Below are 18,565 nucleotides of genomic sequence, written 5' to 3'. Positions count from 1 at the left end.
GGCCTAGAAAAAGAAGGTGCAACAATATTAAATTTACAAGTTAGATATAAAACTGACACGCATTGTTTGACTATCAATTGAAAACTGTAATAATATCCAAAATAACCGGTGATAATCGCCAAAATAATGTACATCTGCAAATGTAAACAAACGCCGAGTTGGGCCCGTCTTGGGTCATGGATGACGCAAAAACCTGGATTTTGCACGATTTTTGGTACAAAAAATTCTGCAACAATTTTTTCCAAAGATGGATTTTAATGATTTTTTTTTACATACAATATTGATTGAAAGATACGTTATCTCTTATCCGGAATTTCCCGCACACTCTCTAGTTGAGGAATAGTGGCCAAAGTTACGATGTTGCCAATGTCAAATTTTACCGCTCAGTGCGACTTTGACGAACGCAAGCTCACTCTAAACGACAAAATTTCAGTAGAAGGCTACGTGAATATGAAGTCTACATACCCCACAATCATAAAATCGTATTAGACTTGCTAAGTATGCATTTATTTAAAGTATATAGCCATTTTTCGACCAAGTTTAATTTTTTACAAAATTTGAGCCCGACGTTACGTCCTGGCGCGAGAAAACGACGTTATATCACTCCGCATCGACAGTATGTGTCCTACTGTGGGGGGGGGGATTTAGCCTTTATATGATAAGATATAGACATGTTCATCTAACTGAGTGATTCAGAAGAAATATTTTGAAGTAAGTTAGTAGGAGTAGTGTCTACATTTATAAAAGGAATTGAAGTTACGCATATTTAACCAATCAATAACCTCATACCTACAAATATATATATATATATATATATATATATATATATATATATATATATATATATATATATATATATATATAAAGGTCTACACACAATCATCTAAATATCTAAATATTTTGAAATAATGACTAAGTAAATAATGCTGCAAATTTGTGGTCCTTTTATTCGATTATTTGCACGTATTGTTCAGTTTGAGTTTTATTTGAATGTGATATACATGCACTCGGTATTTGTGATATGAATCACACATTGTGTGAAATCATATATATTTTTGGAAAAGAAATTGACAAAAACTATACTTTCATACAGTTATATTTGGGGCATTTATTCTAAATTTGGGATTATTTAGACTCTATATTGCATTGTTTTGTTTTTGAAAACCTAAGCGCCTTTGAAGAAAACTTGAAGTTTAGATGCGATAGTTGGGAAACAAAATAATTGTGTTTGAGAAGACGAGAACGTGTCCCAGCCGTGTCTCACTGTCCACACAGATAAAAGATGTCACTTCTGAAACTGAGTAAGACATGCTTCTTAAAAATGTACATCTATGTCAAAATGTGTGTTTTAGATTTTTGAAGCTGCACTCAAAAAGAAACTTTCAAATGCATATTTTAATAGCTTTTTTAGTTTTGTCTATATGATAAACCTAGAGTCTTATCATTGGCTTATCTTGGCTAAGTTATTCTTAGCGCCCTCTTTCTAAATAAAAATACAAATACTGAGCTGAAAGTGTTGGTAAATGTAACTTATGCAGTGTAATTCAGTCGGTGTAAGTAGAAAGTGGTATTATATATTTTACGTAGCTATGAGATTACAAATCACTTATCTATATTCAGTGAAATGATGAATAAATTTACGATAGATTTAAGAGAGAGCAGTGTTATACGCCAAAGGCACCTCCCCCTTCTCTCTCTCTCTCTCTCTCTCTCTCTCTCTCTCTCTCTCTCTCCCCCCCCCCCCCCAAATGCGGGCCTTAATTACAGATTAACAGTTATGTTATAATATAAGTACTTGAATCTGAACTGTGCAGTTTGTAAGTTAAGATGAAAGAACCCAATGGGATGGAAGGTTTTGATTTATTTAGATCCGCCTTCCATAAACCACAATAAGGCTATATACTAGTATATATATATATATATATATATATATATATATATATATATATATATATAAAGTATACTATATATGTCAGGTAGTTCTGCCACTGTGTACACAGGTTTTATACATGCACTGGTACTTGTAGGATTCCCAGAAAAGTAAAACAAATAATTCAGTTTAATTGTCCAAGTTGGAATTAAGTCACGTTTAGCTTTCAACTTGACTTTAGTGGCTGATCAGTGCATTTAATAAATAAATTCATGAAATGAATATAAATAATGATGAAAATAATAACTGTTGCTCTGTTTTGTATTTTAAACTATTGGGATTAAATGAACATACTAGTAGTCATATATCCCTGTTTGATTTAAGATATGCTGTATTTAAGTAGATGAAATCTGAAAAATAAATAAGTGCATCCCATTTCAAATCTTTTCAGTGATCTTCCTAGTATATATATATAGTAGATGTACCTGTATAAGTCTATGATGGACTGACTGTGAGAAACAGAACAATGGAGGAAGAGAACCTAACACAAAACAACCGCGTCCCTAGCCCAGAGCCCCCGTCTGATGCCAGTGATATTACAACCAATGGAAGCCAGTTACGGCATCGCGAGAGACGAACTAGCTCCAGTCAGAGACGGCTGGCCAAATATGGGTCAACACATGAACCGCCGAAAGATGACGCTGTTTTTTATCCTCAGGATGATAAACATTCCTTCTTTGCTAAGGTAAGACATAATTATATTAAAGCAGGTGAATAAAGAGGTTAAGCATGGATATATGTGAAAAATTACAATAAGCACTTACTGCAACTCTAAGCCCAAACTTTGGAAGTAAGGGAAGGTTACTTCTGAAATTAGACTGAAAGTTGCATGCAATCTGACCCTGAATTTCTATATAATTATTGGGTTGTATTGAATGTCTAGGGATATTGACAATGTCTGTGCTATATAATACTTCAGTTGTGTTAAATGTCTAGTGGCGAGATATCGAGAGTGTCTATACTATATAATACTTCTGTTGTATTAAATGTTTAGGACCAGGATATGGAGAATGTCTATACTATATTATTCATCAGTTGCATTAATTGTGTAGATATTGAGAATGTCTATACTATATAATACTTCAGTTGTATTAAATATCTAAGGGCAGGATATTGAGTTTGCCTATATTATATTATTCATGGATTGTATTAATGTCTATGGGCGGGATATCGAAAGTGTTTATACTATATAATTCATCGGTTATAATAAATGTCTAGGGCCGAGATATCGAGAGTGTTTATACCACCCACAAGTATACAGAGGAGGAGAAAAAAACACTGGCCACATTTGAAAGTATGGATTATCTTCCATCACACAGTGAAGTCTACAAACACTGGCTCAGGAGACAACCAAAGAGGTAACTACATACACTGACTTGTCTGCTTCTGTAGCCTTTCTATCCCTCCTCAGAGATGAGATTTTTCCCACTATCGGCAGATTCTGGACTTTATTATTAGAAAAATATAAACAGTTCATTTATGTATGGTTAATTCACAGGTTTTTAGTTTCTATACTGAAGAGAAATCCAAAATATTATGATTTAAATATACAGTTCATCTGCTTATAATATCTAGAAAATAATATATTTGTCATATAGGACTTATGTTGTATTGATATTTATTGTGTTATATTTCCAGACAGGACTGGGATCGCTGGATCATGATGGGTCTGATCGGGTTTTCCGTGGGTTTCCTGGGTTTCTTGCTCCACCAGTTGATAGACCTGGTCTCGGAGACTAAGTGGGAGAAAGCCAGAGACTTTGTGGCTGTGAGTGTGGACACTTTGATACTGGTGATTTGGTAGAGGTGTTAGAGAGAGGTTTGAAGCAATTAGTGCTCCTCTTTGCTGCTATTTAGGATTTTTTATTTTTTCCTGGAGGTAAAAAGACCAATGTTTTTTAGCTGAAGGTTCAGATCCTGCCCTTTGTAAAAACTGGACTACAATCTCACTCTCTAGGATAACAATGTGTTAGGTGTGTGTTAGATGTGTAAAAACTGGACTACAATCTCACTCTCTAGGATAACAAGGTGTTAGGTGTGTGTTAGATGTGTGTGACAATCTTTAAATGTTTCCTTAGTCTCTTCCTTTAAGTGTAAAACTGGACTACGTACATTCCCACTCTGATGTCTGTTTTAGGATGACAAGATGTTGGAAGCCTGGGGCTGGTGTCTGGGCTACAGTCTCATATTTGTGGTAGCTGGCTCTGCATCTGTTGTGGTAAGTACTCTGAAATTGAAGTACTGCATTCTGTTACATGTACATATTTAATTAAATGCTTTATAATTTTAATGTTAAAGATACATAACATTTCATTTTCTCACTTTTTGTTGGCTCAGTGATGGCCAGTAGATGAGTCTTGTAATTATAATTTTTCCAGTTCCTCCGTCCTAGCGCTGGTGGCTCAGGAATTCCTGAGCTGATTGGCTTTCTGAACGGTGCTGTCGTACGCCACATCTTCAACGTGAAGACGCTGGTGATCAAATTCTTCTCCGCCATGTGCGTAGTTGGTGCAGGGATGCCTGTAGGACCAGAAGGACCCATGATACATCTGGGGTAAGATATCTGTTATGTGGGGTAGGGGTGGGTGGGCGTGGCCTGTATGAAGAAAAAGGTGTGACATTTTGTGATTGGCGCATGTCACAATGTCAGCAACAATTGTTTGATTCAGGATTAAAATGGAAAAGTTTCTAAATTCAAGCAAACAACTTTTTTAACTAAGAGGCTCGTCTTTCCTTTGAAGAAAACAGATGCAATATTTTATTTAAAAGGAATTCTGATAATTTATTTTTGGTCAAAGTTGACAAAAATTTGGTCATTAAGTTACTTATTTTGAAAAACTCACCATTGCGCAAAATGATCTTCTGTTATTATTTTTATTTTTATCCATTTATTTATCCATTTTGTTATTTATTTATTTGTCCCCAGGAGTCTGGTGGGGGCAGGTCTCAGCCAGTTTAAGTCAGACACACTCAAGGTTCGCCTGCCATTCTTCGAAAGATTCCGTAACTCTGAAGATAGGCGGAATTTCATATCTGCTGGGGCTGCAGCGGGGGTGGCCTCAGCATTTGGGGCCCCAGTGGGGGGTCTGCTGTTCTCCATGGAGGAGGTGTCCTCTTTCTGGAACATGAGACTGTCATGGCAGATCTTTTTCTGCTCTATGGTGTCCACGTTTACGACGGACTTGTTTAATTCTGCATTTAAAGGTTTTAAATATCAGGGCAAATTTGGACTGTTTCGTAGCGACCAGTATATTTTATTCCAGGCATGTATTCATTTATTAATTGTTTGTGTTCAATTGTTTTATTCAATTTAGCTTTTAGTTTACAGTTTGATTGGTTTTTCAAAGATAAAATTTTAAGAGGTTATTATAAGAGAGAGAGAGAGAGAGAGAAAGAAATATGCTGATTCATTTTCAAATTATTTTTTTTTTATTGGATATCAATTAAGACTTGTATTGGGTTGACTTTTGAAGCCATTTTTACAATTTACCAAGGTAACAGAAGGCCTGGATGTGAACTTGCTCGCCTTTATTCCTGCCGCCATCTTGGGCGTTATTGGAGGAATTCTTGGAGCCATGTTTACCTTCATTAACCTAAAAATTGCCAGAGGGCGGAAGAGATTATTGTCAAATATTAAAAATCAGGGTCTACAGAAATGTGTAAGACTGCTGGAACCCAATATTATTATGGTGGGTAGTTTCCTATTTATTTATTTGTTTGGTTTGCTTCATTTCTGTTTGCAAAATACATACTATCAGATGTAAGATTAGAAAAATCATTGTACAAAAATTCAAGTCAGTATGAAATAAAGTAACTAAATATCAATTTCAATACAAAACTGCAGATTAAAATTTTTATAACATCAGAAATTGATCAGACTACAGTGAATGTTTCAAAATGATTGAAACATGGAAATGTATAGCTGACACTGTCATCCAATGACAATTTTACCTTAATCATAAGATACCAAATTTTGAATCTTTCAAAAACAATTTGATAAACAATTATTAATGAAAGTGATGAATAGAAAATGTATTGCTCACAGAAATCAATTACTATTTATAATTATATTGCTTTTATAATTATTTGTTCCAGATAATATTTGCCACAGTGTCTGTGTTTTTACCTGCTGCATTCAGTTGTACAAAGATCAGTTGTGTACCTGGTGGCAGTCCTGAAGACAGGTACTGGAGATCACAGTGTGTGTGTGTGTGTGTGTGTGTATGTGTGTGCACATGTGTGTGTGTGTGTGTGCGCGCGTGCACGTCTGTGTGGCTATGTGTGTGTTTATGTATCTGCTGCTTTGTGTATATGTGTATGTCTGTGTGTGTGCATGTGTGTGTGTGTGTGTGTGTGTGTGTGCATGTGTGTGTGTGTGTGTCAGTGAGTGTAAGAGAGGGCAGGCTTGCATCCGAACCCATGTGTGCTTGCATACCGTATGTGCGACTTAATTCTTAGTTCTGATTTTTACTATTGTGTAAAAAGAAAAAATAAATCTAGATCATATTTGGATTTTATGATAGCCAACTCATCACATATGTAAAAAGGTATTTGATGAAAATTTAAAGCTTTGGGAAAGTGGGAATGCAAAATGAAATTTGAGTAAAAACAACAGATAATCATGGTGTGCAAAATATTTTTCAGTACATTTGAACACATTAGGTTCTGCTAAATTTTGTATTATATCTGTAACTTTTCATAATCTGTGAAATTCGAAACTCTTGTTTTCGTGTTTTTATCTTGCAGGCCTTACTGTGTTGACATGGATGCTAGTAACCCCCTTCAGATGTACAACTGTCCTAAAGGAATTTCATTTACAGAGGGAAATACAACTTGGACCAACAAGTCTTTTAATGAAAGTATGGGGAAATGTTTTATACTTGTTAGATTTTTAAATGATTTTATTAAAGCTGTCTTGATTATATATGTGTTTTTTGAAATTTTTATTTTGTATAATTCTTAAGGATTTAAGACTTAAAGGAGAATATCATGACGAAGATATGTTTCTGTTGTATTCATACATAGTTAATATAAATATAAAGGCAAGAGGATGAGGTCTTTTGACAATGAGAAAAGGATTTTTTTTCATGTTTAGCTTATTCTTACTTTTCTGCTGACATCTATGTATTTATTCATAGTAATTGTCTTTATTTTGAAAGCAGAAAAAAGGGTTAACAGTAAATTTGATTAATAGTAAATTCTAATTATTTATTATTTATTTATTCATTTATTTATTTACTTCTCTTCCAGTTGCCACCTTGCTCTTTGTGTCAGGTGAGAGAGGGATCCATCACTTATTTTCTAGGAACACACACCTGGAATTTGGTTATGCCTCTCTCTTCACGGTGCTCCCTATCTACTTCCTGATGGCGTGCTGGGCCGCAGGGACCTCCATATCTAGTGGTCTGGTGGTGCCTATGCTGTGAGTAAAAGTCATTTATCTAAGAAAATTATAATCACCCCAAGTTACTGCTGGCAGCGCAGACTTTTCTGTATCTCTGTATTACTTCATCATGGCATTCTGGTGACTGGGACCTCTTTATTCGGTGGACTAGTGGGCCCTCTGCTCTAACTACAGGACATTCAAACAAACAAACAGACAAAATTATTTGTGCCCCAACAAAAGTTTCAGGTTTCCCTGTTTGCAAAGAAGCTATGTATTGTATCTCATATATTTAATTGTTACTGTAAAATTTGTCCAGTGTCATTTTATTGCATAGAAATACTTATCGAACTGCTCATGCTGGTGCATTGGTTGTGTCAATTTATTTATTATTTTTTTTAACAATTAAATAGTTTTAATTAGTTGATTCAGACTAGTAATAAATATGAAAAACTTAAATAATGTAAAATACAGCTGGATGACTTATCTACATAGTATTTGTATATGTATTTATTTATTTTATTTATTTACGTTCAGGTATATAGGAGGTCTATATGGTAGGATTGTAGGGCGTGGGATGGTGGATTTATTTGGTGTTCACACCTCAGATGCTGGCTACTGGTCCTGGATGGACCCTGGGGCCTTCGCCCTGATTGGGGCGGCATCTTTCTTTGGAGGCGTCTCCAGACTGACCATGTCACTGACCGTTATAATGGTGAGAACAGTGACCATATCGGGTTAATAATTTCAAAGTTCAATAACACCAACAGTTTTGAAGGTATTGCAGTGAAATTTGGGAAATTTTTGGGAAGTTATGTTTTTAATAAATGCTGAAAATTCCATGACCCTACTTTTTCTTGTATGGCACAGGAAAAAAATTTTTTAAATCTCAAGTAAAAAAAAAAAAAATTGAGCTGCCAGATTCAAAAGAAAAAAATGGTTGTGTATTTATAACAAGAAGTCACTCTAATGGAAGTTCATATATATATATATATATATATATATATATATATATATATATTCCAGTTACATAGCTTATCACTTTTCAGTAAAATGCAAAGGTTCACACGTACTTCAATGATTTTCAAGACCGGTAAAAAACAGTGACTTTAGATAAACTGTATAGTTGTAGTCTGTTTGTGTACTTGGTCACCAAGGCTCTCCTTTCTTTAAAAAAAGAATAAATATTAAATAAAAATATCAATGAATGAATAAATAAATATATAAATAAATATGTAAGTAAATAAAAAATAAATGGAATTCTTTCGGGTTAATGGATCATAATTCTGTGAAAGAAAAAAATTCTTAGCTTCCAGGAAAAGGAGTGTCTTTAAAAATTAAAATTAAATAAAACTCAAGAAATATCAGAGTCTGAATCTTTCTTCCAGATGGAGATCACCAATGACATCCAGTTTCTTCTTCCCATCATGGTGGGCATCATGGTGGCCAAGTGGGTGGGAGATTTCGTGACTCACCCTCTGTACCACGCCCTCCTGGAGCTGAAATGTATCCCGTTCCTGAACACGGAGCCTGTGGTGGTACATGAAGGAAGAGACGTGTGAGTGATTGCATGGCGTCATCTCTGATGAAGAGTTTATGTTTGTCTTTGTTGGTTTGTCAGTTAATGGCCTAACTTAGAAAGTTAAGGATAACTTTTGATAAAACTTTCAGGATAAGTCAGAAATGGGGTGACTTAAAATTCATTAAATTTGTTGGTGGCCCATTCATTAATTTAACGCATTAAAGGGATAATAACTCTTTGTATGAGATCTATATTTCACAATAAAAACATTGTGAATAACTCATACAAATATAACATATTCTGTTTTACCATAAAAATGGCAGTTATAGCTATTGTTTTGATATCTGAGCTTGTCTTCAGACCATGTGACCTTCATTGATGGCTATACTCTGTTATAATCTCTTAAGAGATTTTAACAAAAAACCAAACTTTATAGAAAAAAAACAGGGACTAACTTTGAATTTAAAAATGGATTCATTAACCATTAGTATGTATGGGAAAATTGTTGTTTACTCCAGGAAAATTCAATTTTTGGCCAAAACGAAGAGTTATTATCCCTTTAAGTATTAATGGAAATATAGATTAAGTACAAAGGTTAATAGTGAGATTATAGCTGCAGGGCAGAAACCACCAAATAATTTCCCATTGACGACCATACTAAGAAATGCCTGCAATACTGCATGAACAAAATTACTCTGTGAAACATTTCCCATCCCCATGGACAGTAGACACACTGACATAACTCCCAATGGCAAAAAAATATACTGTCATCAGACTTTCTTGCTTACCGGCATCACTTGAACATGTGCACCCCTCTGTTTGTAAACAAACCACTGCACCACTCACAGTCACAGCCAGAGGTCTCACGACTGCACTGCACCTGAGCCTGGTCCCGAAAAAAAAACTGGCAGTAGTATACACCCTAGCCTGCTAGTTGATACCAAAATTAACCCTAGCAACACACAAGAAATGCCAGGAAAAAAATGGAAAAAAGCACTAATTTTCTCTCACTGAACGGGGGCGTCTCGATAGTCCGAAGGTTCAATGGTCCGAAGGTTCATTGGTCCGAAAAGTGGTAACATTTTCATCGATTTTTTAATCAAGGGTTCATTGGTCCGAAGGTTCTATAGTGAACCTTCGGACCAATGAACCTTCGGACTATTGAACCTTCGGACTATCGCTACGGCCCCCACTGAACTACATTCGTTATAACAGTCGCTGATAGGTTGATTTAGCGGTTTCTGCCCTTCAGTGGTGTGCGCTCTGGGCGTTGTTCTAATTTTTTTTTTTATATATATTTATCTATTTGTATGTTGTTTACCTCTCTCATGTTCCCAGATTTCCACAAATTAAAATCAGACATATCTATATGTTTCAGACTTAACCTTGACCTCTATGGGGCCAAAGACGTGATGACCCCTGACCCCGTAGTGCTGCACGTCCACGAGCCAGTGCAGAAGATTGCACGTTATCTGCTGGACACAACGTATGGGGGCTTCCCCGTCGTAAAAAAGGCTAAAAATGGAGAGCTGGTATTTCATGGGCTAATCACAAGGTGGGTTATATTTATATATATAGTATATTTATTATGGCAATTGTTTTGAAGTTTGGATTAGGTCTTTGAAAAAGTCACCATATACATTTCTCACTATTACTTCTTAAAACTGTAAATATGATTGCATTAAATAAAAAGAAACAAAATATGAAAATATTGAATTAAAACACTAGATTTGAATGTATTGGATAGAAGAACAAAATTACATGAGTTTTGTCAATAAAAATAATAACTATGGATACAGTACGTTCAATAAAATGCAAAATATGTCATTTAATATTTTTATCATCTAGTATGAATGCCTTTTTTCTTTTGGAAAATGATTCCATTTAGTAATATTAATGTTGTGAAAGGTATAATATGTCTGGGTGTGAGGCACGAGAGGGCTTAGTATATATATATATATATATATACAGAGCTCATATCTGTGAAAAACTAAGTATTACTAAGTTTTGTGAGACAATATACAGGACTGTAACATGATGATGCATATCAATGAAGATTTTCCTTTTCCTCTTTCAATCAGATTTAAGAAAATTACCTATAAGTATTTTTTACGTATCCCAGGTTAGAGCTGACGGTGCTTCTGATGCATGAGGAGGCGTTTGACCCGCCACCTGAGGACGAAGATGTGGTCGAGCAGGAAGTTACATGTGTAGACTACGAGGCCGTAAGTTTTAAGTTTTAAAACAATTTTTTTTCGAAGTAACGGGAAGTAACGGAGCGTTCCCATTACCCTCTCATACTAGCTGGACCGATCTAACTCCTCATGAATTCTTGCTGAATTGCATTCAGTATACTTTAACTGTCTGGGACATCCCCTAGTAACTTTAAGTACATAACTGTGCCTTAGCGTGAATCCTCTTTGAGATCAATCCAGCTAGTACAATACAGTTATGGCAACTCAGTCTCAGTTAGTTGTACCACCAGCGTTAGCGCTGGCGGTACCCATGGTTTTAGTCCCGTCCGGTCCGTTCCGCCGGCTTCGCCACCATGTTACCGTTATCGCTTCTCCTCCTAGACGGTAAGGGCCTTCATACCCATCTCTTGGATTTAGGTCACCTATAATCTCAACTCGTTCCACGTAAAATTTGGGCTTTGTCGGTATTGGGGTCTAGGTGTGGCATTCATTGCAATGCACCCTTGTCCAAAAATGGCAAAATTAAGTGCTAATTATCTACCCTACGGAAGGAATTATGGGAAAAATTTCTACAGACGGCTTTCCAAAAGTCATATGTGTAGATTTCAAATATGCCCTTGGATTTGACCTTTGACCTTTATTTCAAGGTCAAACGGGCCAAAAATTTCAAAAAAATGAATTTTTTTACGAAAAAAAAATTATTTGCGCTGTTATTCAGACACCACACAGACTTAACCAATAATATTATTGGAAAATGTTACCCTTCAGGTCATCTTTCATCTCCGTAACTTTGGGGTCAATCGGTGCATTTTCACGGGAGTAGCGGCCATAAGATACCGAAACTAAAAAATTGTCTCTAATTCAGGAACCGTTAATGCTAGAGACCCATTCTTTTTTGCATTTTGTAGAGCATGTTAAGCCCAACACTGGAGGTGGTCTCTGTTTTTTTGAATTCTATACGGTTTTCGAGTTACGCTGTATCAAAAAGTACATATTGGTGGTGAAAGCAAAATGTGCAGTACGGTAATGGATAATAAATTTTAAACTCTGGAAAAATAAAACATAAGGCTTGGCAAAGCAGACAACTTGTGGTCAAAAATGACATTATTTCATCAAATTTGAACTTCTGGAACTTCAGAGCACCCCCATTTCAAGAATAGTGACCAAAATGACCTTTTTTTATTTTAATTAATTTTTTCTGTAGGAAATTTATGGCACATTAAGGTAACTCCAAAATTATAACATTTAGTCCCTTATATCTCCAAAACTGGCAGAGATAGGTCCATAGTTACTATTGAAGTTGAATAGGAAGTCATATACTGGCAATCTTACTGTGACCTTGAAATTGACCTTTGACCTACTTTTCACCATGAACTGAACTTTGCAAATTTTGCTTCCCTTTTCGCCAAGCACAACACTAGAATGATGTCCTACCCCCCCCCCCCCTCCTACATCTTTCCCATACAAATACGCTTACTCCAGCTGGTGGTACAATACCAGGAGGCGGTATCGCCTCTCTGATCCTCTAGTTTGATCAGATGATTTTGTGTTGATTAAATGTCCATAGGTATATTCACTTGAAGTTGAAGGAAATTTTATGTACAGGCACAATGTCTGGACATTAAACCAACACCTGTTATTGCTATTTTTCTGGTTTGTCTGTAAATTTGACAGCTTTGCTGCCTTGTTCTCATTTTAATATTTCTTTCAATTATTTTGGCCCTGCATTTTCAGTAGAAGTAAGGGGCTGAATGTCAGGAACCAAAATGTGAATGTTTCAGTAACTGTGGTATTCTGTCTGTCCTCCATGTCTACACTGTTCAAGGCCATCTGGCAGGCTTCAGCTGGCTTGTTTGAAGTTGTCTGTTTTTCTTGTTATAAACAAGCACTATTTTCTTTTTTTCTTTATTGCATGTCTCTTGTTTATTTATTTATAAATGTTAATTGTGTACAAATGCTCCAGACTGTTTAGCACTTTGTTCCACACTCACACTTGTTATATATATATATATATATATATCTGTCATTCTTTGCTAGTGGTTACAAAATGTTGAATTTGACCAAAAATTTCAAACTTTCTCTGGGAAGCTGTAATTTTGCGATGTGATAGCTACACCATCACAGTTTATCATTTCATAAAAAGGGAAACAGCAGCTGCCCTTTTTAGGGCACACAGGGGAGTTGAACAGCTATACCCACCAAATCCAAGACGCGTTACCCTGGGTAATATATTTTGCACAAACTAATGAAAGTCTCATGGAATGTTTTCAGTTTTAGTTTAAATCATAAGGGGGTGTTGTCTCAATGCTTCAAAACTGGGTTTGAAGAATTTAATCCACATTTCATAATTAATAAAAATGGTGAATATGTGGGTCACGGTAACGTTATTGACGCGGGTACAAAAACTTTTTATAATCATGTAAATAATAATAATATTTTTGCTATTATCCATACACACTGCAATAATATAATACACACTTCAATCATGAGGGGCACACCACTTTCACATGCTTTTAAAATGGAATTGACAAACACAGAGGAATAATGCACATATTTTATTTACTGTAACTCTGTCACATGGGACATACCTTGTACACTGAACAAAGTTGATCTAAAGAATGTTCCAAGAATTATTATTTTTTTATTATTATTTTAACACAATAAAGTTCAGTTAAATACAAAATTTAACAAAATGAAGTTCAGTGTAACACAAAGTTCATAATTATAACATTCTTCTTGACATATGTGGACCAATGGTGATATCTGTTCTGTGCTCACTAAGGCATCCACTCTTGGGATTCTGAAAAAAAAATAACACAAAGAATCTGTTAACTCTGATAACGAACAATGGATAACCTAAGATCACAAATAGTTTATTGCTTATTCAAAGAAAGTACAGTGCATTATGAGTGGCAAACACGCATTACTGAGACACATTTTCTTCCCCCATTTTCGGTGCTTCATTGCGTAACGTAAGTGTTGCTAGTAATCCATTATTGCTGTTTTTACAGACGGTTAAATTTTAAACGCACGGAATACAGTGTAGCCGCTTAATTTAAGACAAAACTAAAAATAAGTAATTCAATTTCGATGATTGAGTTTTCGAGAACAAGAGAACATGAATACGGTATCACCGCGTCACCATGTTCAATACGACCTTTAGGGTACGTACGGATAAAATTTATTAGTCCCAAAATATTACACGTCCCTATACTCCCGTTACCGATAGATACATAAAGGAAAAACGGAAAAAACGTCTTTTTAGATTTAAATACCGATAGATCCGATTTTTTTCTGCTGTCCTATATATTTGCGTTCCTATAGATATGACGTCCTCATAAACCCACGTCCTTTAAATCCGCATACCTATAGATCCACGTATTTTTAGATCCAAATACCGATAGAGGTACACTATTGCTCGAAATGGTTGGTATACTACTCAGTACATAAAATGCACTTCTTTAAAACGGCAGTACGCAGTCAGCAATATATTATTCTACTAGATCGTTTTCACACAATACTCAGTGAAAGAACATAAAAAGAACAAAAGTGTGTTCTATATTTCACAACGCTTAATTACTGTTCTAGCGTCAGAACACTGTTTAAAGTGTTCTCAAAATGTAACATTCGAACATGTAAAAAGTGTTCTGAATTTACATGTAAATGTGTTCTAAACAAAACAAAACAAAAAAGAACATAAAAATGTGTTCTAAATTTCACAACGCAAGTTGATATGGGCCTTTTAGCCGATTACGATGTCAGATAGATGGATCTAGTGGTACCTGGATCTAAAGATACGTGGGTTTATAGGAATCTGTTGGTGGATCTATCGGAACGTAAATTTAACGAGACGTAAATCTATTGAGACGTGTATGTAATGAGACGTATCTATCGGGGCGAATATTTTATTGGGACGTTTATCTATATGGCGGACCCCGACCTTTAGTCCCCCATGTGACACAGACGCAAAACGAAAGTTCAGACGAAGTCACCCTACTTATAGAATGGTAAAAATCAATCGGTACACAAATATGTTGAAACAATTGAAGAAAAATGAAACGAAACTCATTATTTCTCACCTTGATACAAAGAAGATCCCAATAAACAATCCTGTGACGTTTAAATCGAGGGAATTACACCTGAGCCCTGCATCCTATTTCGACAGCGTCATTGCGTAACATGTTATCAGAATGGGCCACCCGCCAGTTTGAGCTGGGTTTTTTAGTGTGCAAAAGAAGCCATTCGTGTGTAAGACGTCATCAGTTAGTGAATATGGAAGAAGATCGCTATCGATGTATAATTTCCACGCGGCATTTTAAAGTCGTCTGATAAGAATCGATCTCTGAAGTTTCAGCGTTGCGAACGTAACATTGGGACGCGGTGAAGAAAAATCGACCTTGCTGAGCAATAAATGTGAAATTCTTAAGAAAACTGATATTATCATGGATTTCGTGACACAAACTAACCGACATACTACTTTGGACGATTGAACAGTTTTAATACGGAAAGATAGGATTAAATGAAATTTTCATCGGGGTGGGACACCGCATGTATCGTAAGTTAAGCTAATTTTGTGATCATTTTTCAGGGACTTCAAATAAATTTTTATTTAAATAACCATTTGCACATTCTGTTTATTATATCTTCTTGCAGTAGGTGTATTCCCTGCTTCAATAATTCATTCAAACCCTAAACAAACTGTTCCTAAATAGAGGTAGGGTCGAAATTCCACAAAAAAGGACGCCATTTTGAGGGTAATTTCGATATATTTTCTGCTTTTTCTCTTTTTTTGCTTTTATAACAACATCCTCCTTGCTCATGCAGCTTCTTTGATTTGTTATTGAAACATACACAACGATGTCATGAGAATTTGGTCGGCTATCTCAATTTAAATTACATTCTTGTTATGGTCCCCCCGCAGTGCACCACTAGCAAAGAATGACTGACATATATATATATATATATATTTGTTTATTTATTTATTTATTTATTTTCTAGTTAACACTGGACAAGTTGTCTGACCCAGCCAGAACTCAGGAGAGGTTACAACAGTACCTAGATGAAGACAGATATGCCAGGTTATATGTCAACTTGGTGAGTAGACCCCTGCCACTCTCTACTTCAGTTTGAGTCTAGAAGTTGTGCGCTTTTTCTTTTCTTTTCTTTTTTTTTTAATGTTGAAATCACTCCTGCACTGACCGTGCAGTCAAGGAATGCAGTCAGAAATAAAAACAGGGATTGCATAACTTTTGTGTTAAGCAAAACTACAAATTTAAGCACTAACAAGTCATCGTCCATATTTCTGTTTTAAATTGTTAACACCAACCAGTAATATTTTTCCTTTCAATCCAGAACCCATACACTACCAATTATATTTTTCCTTTCATTCCAGCACCCGTACACTAACCAATCAGCTGTCAGCATCAGGGCCTGTTTCTCCCTCAACAGAACATACATCATTTTCCGAACTTTGGGTCTACGTCACATGACAGTCATTGATGAACAAAACCATGTCATGGGAATCATAACGCGGAAAGACTTAATGGGGTTCAGTTTAGAAGAGAGGCTGTCAACAGTTATCGAACAAGAGCGGGCAAGAGAGAGAGGGGCGGAAGTAGAGATGACGCTGACAGTTGCATAAGTTATGATTACTATGAAAGTAAACAGTGAAATGAAATCCTCTAAATGCAGTCTATGCAAAAAATTTTTGGACAGCAGGGATCAAAAATCTTTTGACCAAAACCAGAAACAGTGTCCAGTTATTCAATACTTCAATACAAGTTTGCTGTCTCAGCTTTTATTCTAATGACCCCTTGCAGTAGGGTTGGTGCTGTTATGCAGTAAATCATCTCTAGTCCAGATTAATCTTTCATTAGGAATTATTTGCTCTTCTAAGAACGGGATTTGAATGAAAGTATATCTACAGTCATGAAATAACTTAAAATAACCCATTTAGCTATTTTACCCATTAAGCTATTTTTCCCCCAAAGTCCCTTTTCTCAAAATGTGAACTATATTTCCATATGTATATTTTGAATATGTAAATTTTAATGACTTACAGTTTATTGGTCTAATCTCTTTAATGTAAGAGAAATGATATTATGACATTGTTCTCAGAAGGGAAAATATATGTCATATAAGTTGGTGACAGACTTGATGAGAAATGATATTTTGTAATATTTTTACCATGTATTAAGTTTTTTTTTAAATTGACAAGGACCAGGAGGATAATAGAAAAGGAAGTGCCAAATTAGTGAATTCCCCTATTAACTAGTATTCTTGATACCAATGAATGAAATACCTTGACCTAAGCGTATTTTTCTACTTGGATAGACTTGGTTTACGCCAGGTAGTTTGGGATTAACTACCTGCATAACGATGTGAAGATAGTTATAAATCTAAATAAAATATGGTGTATGAAAAGAAAATCGTTCTCAATTATTTACAGTATGCTGCTGGTTTGCTATGGTATAAAGAAAAACGTACGTCTTTAGTTTATATAGCCAGACTTGAATATTTATGCCTTGCGGCTACTGGCATTAAGCGTTTTATATTATTAAGAAACTGGAATCTTCATACAGCGACGAGATTTCCCAATGCCTTATGGTATATCTTAAATTATTAACTGCTAACCGATATTAAGCGTTGATCTGCCGCTTTCACTAGACTTTGAATGATTAACTTAAATGTGGCAAACATAGTACTTAGCTTTAAAGAAGAGGCACCAGTTTCATGTTGGTTCCCTGTTCGTAGATCTACCAGTAGTCTCTGAAATAAGCCCCCCCCCCCCCCCCCCATCTAAATTATGCAGTGGAAAAATATTATAGACGATAGCTCCCTGCACAACCAAAGCTGCACTCGACAGGTTTCTACATGTGTTGTAACGTGTTTATGGAAATTTCCCTTGTTTAGAAAAAAGTTTGAAAAGCCTTGGTCAAAACCGGACGCGCAAATTTTAGGATCGGACGTCCCCTGCGAATTTTGGGTGCAGTGGAGGCCGTGAAGTTCGTAGAGACAGAGGAGAGGTTGCAATGGAAATTAGCATTCAAAATTTTTTGGCAATTGTTGTACACGTTGCATAATCGACGATCATTGGCGGTGAGCACATCTTTTTAACTCCTGGCGTGGGGTGACGCACGTAAGACGCACTCCCACGGCCGCCGCGAGTTTCATTTTGTTCAGGGAGTGCGTCGTAATCAACACGCAAGGGTCATTCGCTCCTTCATTGCTCGCGACGTGCGTCCTAGATCACGGTTTTCCTTCCCACGGTACATTAAAAATCGCACGCCTCACTTGTGAACTCTTTGCCAACTCCGTGCGAGGGGAGCAAGTTAAAGCAATAATAACTCTTCCTTTGAGATTCAAAATTCCGCATGAAATACATTTTAAACAACGCATGGAAATATATTCTATCGTATTTTACCACTAAAACGGCCGTTATTGGAGTAAAACTAAAATCTGTGCTTGTCAATGGGGCTTTCGATGCCATTTTTCCCAGTCATCAAGGCATTCGTTGCTAATGACGTAATGGTGTC

General features: G+C 35.8%; 1 protein-coding gene across 2 annotated transcripts; it reads left to right on the top strand.

Annotated features, from left to right (window-relative positions):
* The first annotated feature begins 1,283 nt into the window (after nt 1–1,283).
* On the top strand, nt 1,284–17,458 carry LOC106169113 (chloride channel protein C). 2 transcript variants are annotated; one of them, XM_087011470.1, is made up of 17 exons: nt 1,284–1,301; nt 2,322–2,615; nt 3,149–3,288; nt 3,569–3,698; nt 4,068–4,148; nt 4,309–4,484; nt 4,857–5,193; nt 5,425–5,619; nt 6,026–6,114; nt 6,677–6,789; nt 7,181–7,352; nt 7,851–8,028; nt 8,702–8,871; nt 10,214–10,390; nt 10,958–11,060; nt 16,029–16,124; nt 16,423–17,458. In XM_087011470.1, the coding sequence occupies exons 2-17, from the start codon at nt 2,397–2,399 to the stop codon at nt 16,669–16,671; spliced, it is 2,625 nt and encodes an 874-aa protein (XP_086867596.1). In that variant the 5' UTR covers nt 1,284–1,301; nt 2,322–2,396; the 3' UTR covers nt 16,672–17,458. The 2 variants fall into 2 exon arrangements, with proteins under 2 accessions (XP_086867596.1, XP_013403924.1); XM_013548470.2 differs by lacking the exon at nt 1,284–1,301 and adding an exon at nt 1,454–1,553.
* Nucleotides 17,459–18,565: the final 1,107 nt, after the last annotated feature.

This window comes from Lingula anatina, chromosome 4, assembly GCF_051362555.1.
Source record: "Lingula anatina isolate TDL-2025a chromosome 4, LinAna3.0, whole genome shotgun sequence".
NCBI lineage: Eukaryota > Metazoa > Brachiopoda > Lingulata > Lingulida > Lingulidae > Lingula > Lingula anatina.
This window is presented reverse-complemented; position numbering and strand designations above follow the sequence as displayed.

What these genes read in the sequence shown, in the direction of transcription:
- LOC106169113 (XM_087011470.1), top strand. Translation starts at nt 2,397, where the DNA reads ATGGAGGAAGAGAACCTAACACAAAACAACCGCGTCCCTAGCCCAGAG. An exon ending in CTCAGGAGACAACCAAAGAG is followed by an intron (nt 3,289 to 3,568) that starts GTAACTACATAC and finishes TTATATTTCCAG; the next exon opens with ACAGGACTGGGATCGCTGGA. An exon ending in GGACCCATGATACATCTGGG is followed by an intron (nt 4,485 to 4,856) that starts GTAAGATATCTG and finishes ATTTGTCCCCAG; the next exon opens with GAGTCTGGTGGGGGCAGGTC.